This window comes from Ceratotherium simum, chromosome X (genome assembly GCF_057802395.1).
Source record: "Ceratotherium simum simum isolate JZ-2026a chromosome X, ASM5780239v1, whole genome shotgun sequence".
Classification (NCBI taxonomy): Eukaryota; Metazoa; Chordata; class Mammalia; order Perissodactyla; family Rhinocerotidae; genus Ceratotherium; species Ceratotherium simum.
Window position 1 is genome coordinate 85,620,945 of NC_141940.1, and position 7,483 is coordinate 85,628,427.

Here is a 7,483-nt window from a genome sequence, read left to right on the forward strand (position 1 = left end):
GGAATTGAAATCATACAGAGTATATTCTCTGACCACTATGGAACCAAATCAGAAATCAATAATCCTGTTATTGTAACAGGAAAATCTACAAACACTTGGAAACTAAACAACACACTTCTATATAATTCATAGATCAAACATGAAGTCTCTAAGGAAATAAAAAATACATTGAACTACATGAAAAGGAAAAAATATCAAAATTTGTGGGACACAGCTTCATCAGTATTAAGAGAGAAAGTGATAGCACTAAGTGCTTACATTAGAAAACAGAAGTCTCAAATCAATAACCTAAGCTCCCACCTTAAGAAATTAGGTCAAGAGGATCAGAATAAACTCAAAGCAAGCAGAAGGAAGGACATAATAAAGCGCAGAAATCAATGAAATTGAAATAAGAAAGACAATAGAAAAAGTCAATGAAACAAAAAATTTGTTTGAAAAGATCAATAAAACTGACAAACCTCTAGCAAGTCTGACAAAGAAAAATAAGAGAGAAGACACAAATTTTCAATATCAAGAATGAAATGAGATATCACCACAGAGCTAGCCTGCAGATATCAAAAGTATATTAAGGAAATACTATGAACAATTCTACACACTTAAATTTGACAACTTAGATGAAATGGATCAATTCCTTGGAAAGCACTAACTACCACAACATACCCAACATAAAGTAGATAATTTGAATAGTCCTATAACTATAAAATAAATTGAATTCATAATTTTAAAAATCTCAAAAAAGTTAAATAAAGATTAGGCAAAGTGTTTAGCATAGTGACTGGCACATTAGCTAGTGCTCAATAAACAAGGACCATTACTCTTTTATTTAAATCATCACAACCACTCTCAGGGAAATTGAGGCTTCACTGAGATAAAATCCTTTGCTAAAAAGTAACAGAGTCCGAATTGGAACCCAGATCTGAAGCCAGTGCCATTTCCCCTAGAGTTTAGATTCCACAGCACAGCCACCCCCTTGGGCATATGCCAACCAATACTTCCTTTATAGATAGGAAAACTGTAAAAAGGTAAGGTTTTGCCAAAGCTCAAACATCAATAATGCTCACCAACTAACTTTCTCCATCACTGTACAGCAATGATTCTCAAAAGTTAGGATGCATCAGAATCTACCTGGTTTGTTAGAATATGGATTGCTGGGTCTCAGCCAAAGAATTTGCATTTTTAACAAATTCCCAGTTAACGAACTACACTTTGAAAACAACAATGTACAGTAATAATATGTTAGCCTGCCCATCCCCCAACATCAGAAGCTGTTACACTCCACAGAAAGGGAAGGAATTAAGACAGAATAATGCTCTAAATCAGTGGTTCTGAAGGTGGCCCCCATTCACCTACTGAATCAGAAACCCCACAGGTGGGGCCTACCTATCTTGCCTTTTAATAGGTCTTCCAAGTGATTCTGACGCATGCTCAAGTTTGAGAATCACTGCTCTACAAATCAAAGTGTTTTTGCAAAACCAAGCCCCTTACAGGAGGAGGAATGGAACTATACCATCTTTTTTCCACTTTTGAGAACCTGGGCTCTGAAGCCAGTTAATTCTAAGTTCAAATCCAAACTTAGAAAATAACTTAACCTCCATGAATTCCAGATTCTCACCAGCAAAATGGAATAGTCGCCTTCCTTGCTATAACCCTTCCAGGCATTAACCTGGCATTACTAATCCCTAACTGGACTTTAAGAAACGTAGCCTATGGAAGTCATCAGAGATGTGAACAGACTTATATCACCTATAGACATTTGTGGGCTTAACTACTATGAGCAACCATGAAAAGTCCACAATATTTAGTAATTTTCAATTGTGCTGAAGTATAAACTTAAACGGAGCACTGTGAACCTGGTGTGTGTATGTGCGTGTGTATGTGTGAGAGAAAGAGAGCAGTGCACTGAGTAAGCAAGAGCAACCACCCACCAAGGACCTGATTCTCAGCTGGCTTCCTTGTTCTCTGGTAGCCCATACAGAGAAGCATGAGAAGAGGTAAAAACTTGGTCTTTTTCATAGAAAAAAAAAAAGGCAGTTAATTTGTGTCAGGATGTACACAGAAACACAGGACTCACCACAGAAATGTGCTTAAGGAGAGGCCTGGCCCATAAACCTATTTCCATATTTGTAAATTTGGAATTCTTAAAGGCCTTAGCGGTGTTCCTTGTAAATGTCAAATCTCTACTGTCCAAAGATGTTCACCACAATGTTTTTCTTTTTGTTTTAACCAGCATCCATATCAAAATGCAAAACATTTCCAGAACCCCCAAATTTCCTTCACATCACAATATTATCTATAATATAAAAAAGTAGAAATAACATAAGTACCCAACCACAGAGGAAATGACCAACTGATGACACATATATATGGTGGGATATCAGAAATCAGGTTTAAACGAATATTTAATGACCTGGTAAAATATATTATAATCTTAAGTAGGAATAAAAGTCAGGTTACCAAATGGTATTTACAACACAATCCCGTGTTGTAAAAATATATGTTTATATTCTAAGTCAAATGACAGGAGTTAATGCAACAAAAAATTTAACGGTGCACTGTGCTTGATATTAGACTTACAGGTGATTTTTTATTTCCTTCTTTATTCTTTTTGTATATTTTCTACAACGAGCATGTCTCACCTACGTAAATCAGGAAAAAAATTTAAAACATTATTTAAAAAAAATATCTAACTTTCAAGGTTGGGTGTGGACTGAGAGAATTTATGCAAAGTCCCTGTGAAGGGCCTGGCACATAATAAGCACTCGGGAAGCATTCGTTCCTGTTTCCTGTTCCCTGACTGTGGAGTTAGGGTCTCTATATCGTGGGGAGGAGTTCACTTTCCAGGTTTGAACCTACACACTTTCCACACAATCCAAAGCAAGGGCCACAGGCAATAGCTTTTTTCAAGAAGACTCACTCATTCCTTCATTCAAAAATGTATTCAGTATCTGCTACATATTTAGCATTGAACTAGGGGATATGAGAAATGAAAAGATATCTCTGCCCTTAGGTAGCTCTGACTAATGAGTGACACAGATGTATTTATAACTATGATATGATGAAATAATTACTTTCAATAAGGACATACACAAAGTGCAATGGGAACCCAGAGGAAGGAGGCCTTTTACAGACGAGGTAGGCTGTGAGTCATAAAAGGGAGGACATTAGTGGGAATAGCATGTGCAAAGACAAAGTGGCATAAAGGAGTATAAAAATTTCCCAGAACTATAAGTGGTTCAGTCTTGCTGGACATAAAGAACAAGGGAGGAGGAGTGTGGGAAATGAGACTGATCAAGTAGATCACAAAAGGTCTTGTCTGTCACACAAACGAGATGGAATTTTATTCCGTAGGGGAACCACCCAAAGAATTTTAAGCAGAGTGACTTGATCAGCACTAGCAAAGATACCAGGAATCCTGAAAGACATCTTAATCCCCACTTATTTCCAGGGGACAATAAAAGGCTCCATCCTCTAGGTCTGTCCCCTCATAAATGAAATAATATGAGGCAGTAAACAGAACTCTGCACCAGACACACAGTAAATACTCAATAAAGATCAGTAGAATACAAATTTGGATGTGCTGCATGGGACAGTCCCTGCTGAGAACAGAATTTTAGCAGCACCAGCATCTTCAGTTTGGCTTGGGTATGATAATAGGAACAGCTCCTTTGGAAGGGACTAGTGACAAATGAAAATTCTACAATCTAACAACATGCAACAGGAGGAGGGAGCCATACACTGCTTTGTTGTACAGCAGTCCCCCTTCACCTTTTGTCAACCACAGTCTGCAAATATTAAATGGAAAATTCCAGAAATAAACAATTCATAAATTTTAAATTGCGTGCTGCTCTGAGTAGCGTGATGAAATCTCGCACCATTCCACTCTGTCCACCTGGGTGTGGATCATCCTTTTGTCCAGTGTATCCACGTTGTATATGCTACCCAACCTTTAGTCTCTTAGTAGCCATCTCAGTTATTAGATTGACTGTCGAGGTATCAGAGTGCTTGTGTTCAAGTAACCCTTATTTTACTTAATAATGGCCCCAAAGCACAAGAGTAATGATGCCAGCAATTCGGATGTGCCAAAGAGAAGCTGTAAAGTGATTCCTTTAATTGAAAAGGTGAAAGTTCTTGACTTAATAACGAAAGCAAAAAAAATCATATGCTGAGGTTGCTAAGATCTACTGCAACTTTTGTTACACTACATTGTTATAATTGTTCTATTTTATTATTAGTTACTGTTGTTAATCTCTTACCACACCTAATTTATAAATTAAACTTTATCATAGGTATGTATACATATAGGAAGAAACACAGTACATACAGGGTTCAGTACTATCTGTGGTTTCAGGCATCCAGTGGGACATATGCCCCACGGATAAGGGGGGACTACTGTACTTCTGGGTACAAATCCCTCTCATGGTTTTCTTTCCATAGCTGGAATTTAAGTCTCAATAATAGGATAATATTACAGTTTTATTCCACACACTAACCGCTCTGGAATCCTGGGTGACAGGTGCTTATGTGCACACACGGTTAACTGAACGGGATTCATTAGTGGTTTTACTCCTGCTGTTTTACCCAATATCTCTTCTGCTTAAGTCAATTTAGTTGGAGGGTTCTGCAGATAAATACTGTAGAAATAAAATACTATTGCATTTCTGCCTCCATTTACTGAGTGTGTGCAAAATGCTTTAAATAATCAGGAAGGGTGTATTAGATACATTTTATAGGTGAAGACAATGAGGCTCAGAGAGGCAAAGTAACTCGTCCAAGGTTACTCTGATAGTAAGTTGCAAAGCCACAACTCAAATCCTTATTTGTTGGACTCAAATATCTCAAAAATGCAGTACTGTCTCCTCCAAAGCCAGTATCTGAGGCAAAACAAAATTGCCAGAATACAAAAATGATACTTTCTTTGTGGCTGAAAAGAAAATATTTTCTAAACAAAAAATTCAGAAGAAGGGTGCAAAGAAAAAATACATATGGAAAAAGAGGAGAAACCAGAAAACAATGTCAGCTAGGCCCTAGTTTGCAAGGAAGGATGGAAGAACCTGGGTCTGGGAGGTGGGTTGGAGTTAATTCTCTGCAAGAGAGGGGGAAAAAGTTTCTGAGTGGGAACCTAAAACAGAACTGAGAAAGGAGCGAGCGAGTGAGCACCTGGCCACTGCACCCTGTCTAGCCTGGCTTGCCCTCCTTACCTGCCGTGAAACCAGTCCTGGCACATGTCACACTCGATCATGAAGCGGGTCACATCGTAAGGCAGCCGGCAGAGGCAATACACCGGCACCGAAGCCATCTTCGCCAGGCCTTGGAGCGTTCTGCGGCGGGGCAGATTCTTAGCGTCAAGACGAGCAGGAGGCGGCAGCACACGTCCTTTCTGGCTGAGCACAAACAACACTTTTTACAGAGTGAATCAGGTCCCTCAGGGTACCAACCCTCAGTTCACAAATGGGCAGTTACTGCTGCTCAGATGCAACACAGCTGGTGCGGCTGTAGGGGGCAATCAGAGAAAGTCCACTGGCCTCCAGAATTTCTTTAACAAATAAAGAATGGCGCTCTGCCGTCGAGGCTTTTTTTTCTCCCTACCTCCTTCGGCCCCCCAAGTCAGTGATAACTTCTTTCTGGTTTCAGGGAAATATCTGACGCCTTTTTAGGAAGCTTCTTTAATCCCTCACTGTACCCTCTCCTTGCTCGCAACTTTGCTTCCCAGGGCTCTCTATTATGACGCAAACCATACGCTAAAGAATGAGGCTGGGGGTACCTCAGAAAAAGCTCCTTATCTCACCCCCAAAATAGGGGCACCTTGAGAGAGATGAGGGATCCCTGAAAGACATATCAGATTACTCGAAAATTACCTTGATGCCTTCAGGAACAAGGCAGACAAGAGTAGGCGCCTAACTCAAATCATAGTTCTGGGGTTGTTCTGCGAGTTGAAACGATCTTCTCCCTCACTCTCAAAATCATTCCATCCCCGACCAGTCGGGAGTCTCATCACCCCAACAACTCAAATAAATCTCAATTTCAAAACTGATCAGATCGTCTTCTACTTCAAAGACGACAGCGTTCTCGTTGCACCCCTGAAACTAAAAAGGATCTTTTCAAAACCCCTGAAACTGACTAGAATTTCCTCACACTCCTGCAACTCAGCAAGGATTTTTTCTTTCCACCGCTCGGAAACTGGCAGGAATCTCCTCACAGCCCCCTGAAACTGACGAGGATTCCCCTGTCCCCCCAAACTGACAGGGATCTCATCATAGATCCCCAAACTGACAGGAATATCCTTGCAGCCCCCGAAACTTACGAGAATCTCTTCACGCCTCCCAAACTGACAGGAACCTCCTCATGCCCCAAACCTGACAAGAACGTGTTGGGTCCCGGCCCCTACAGGGACCTCCTCAACCACAAAGCTGCAGGGATTCCTCACGCCCGCGAAGCTCAGCCCCACCGATGCGCCGGCGGCCGGGCTAGCTCCGGAGCCGCTCGGCACCTCGCTCAGCGGAGGCTGGGCCGGCAGTTCCGGCCCCACCGGCGGCGCGCGCCGAATTCTGGGATCGTCACGGGAACGCTGCGACCCTGGCTCGCCTTCCCCTCGAACCACCCGCTGGGTCGCGCGGCCCTGGCCGCCCGGCGGTGCTTCAGGGCAGCTTTCTCCACAGCTCTGCTCAGGGCCTGGCCGTTAGGGCCTGCTGGAGACCGCAGCTCGGGCCTAGTCCGGCGGTCGCCCGGCGAACCGGCAAGCGGCGTTGTCGCTAGGCCAGCAGGAGATCGCCGCGAGCAAACCAACAAGGAATGAAATGAACCGGCAGCCAGGTCGGAGAAAAATGGCCCGGAAAGTCGCCGGGAGAAGCCTGGTGGTGGTGGTAGGCAATTCGTAGTAGTCAATAAAGTTTATTCAAAACAACGAGGAAGTTGAGGCGGAGAGGGGAGGGGAAATATGTGGTAAACAGCTACCATATTGAGAGTGGCGGCATCGCCGCGAAGAGGCGACCCGACCGCCATCTTATGAGGACCGGGCACACGAGGTAACCGCGGCAAAGGCGGGGAAGGGAGAGCCGCTAGCTCCCGCGTGACGCCATGAGGGGCGGAGCGCCACCTTGAGAAAGGGGAGGCGGGACTCAGCTACCCTTGGACCCGCTCGTCTCCTTTAGGTACCCAATCGATGCTGAGGGCCTTGAGGCGAGAGGCGGGGAAGCCGCCATCTTAGGCGAGGCAGTCGCTTGGCTCCATTTTGAGTGGGGCCAGACCTTTCCCAGGCTTCCTCCTCCTGCGGGCAAGCAGGGAGGTAACCCTACCCCCGGCCGCCGCCACCACCACATACACACTCCTCCTCCCCAGCCTTCTCCTCCTATGAGGAGGAGTGACTGCCAACTGCAAAATTAATAGGTGGCGGCAGGGGCGGGCTTGGGCCAGGGTAGAGGCGGAGTGCTCACGGCGGCTACCGTTCATTGAGTACCTTAAGCGAGCTCGGTTCTTTCACACAGTC

The 7,483-nt window shown here is 43.6% G+C and overlaps 1 protein-coding gene across 6 annotated transcripts in view; it reads right to left on the reverse strand.

The window, feature by feature from the left end:
- The window catches only part of PHF8 (PHD finger protein 8), a 99,544-nt gene extending 92,565 nt beyond the window's left edge, over positions 1-6,979 (reverse strand). Inside the window, exons 1-3 of one of the 6 annotated variants that reach the window (XM_087427748.1) lie at positions 6,302-6,976; positions 5,856-6,083; positions 5,199-5,377 (exon numbers count right to left, since the gene is read on the reverse strand). In XM_087427748.1, coding sequence (XP_087283874.1) covers positions 5,199-5,296 — 98 coding nt within the window. In that variant the 5' untranslated portion in view covers positions 5,297-5,377; positions 5,856-6,083; positions 6,302-6,976. Of the gene's footprint in view, positions 1-5,198; positions 5,382-5,855; positions 6,084-6,301 lie in introns of all 6 variants that reach the window. The other 5 variants (XM_087427749.1, XM_087427751.1, XM_087427747.1 and 2 more) reach the window with 5 other exon arrangements.
- Between the last annotated feature and the right edge of the window lie 504 nt (positions 6,980-7,483).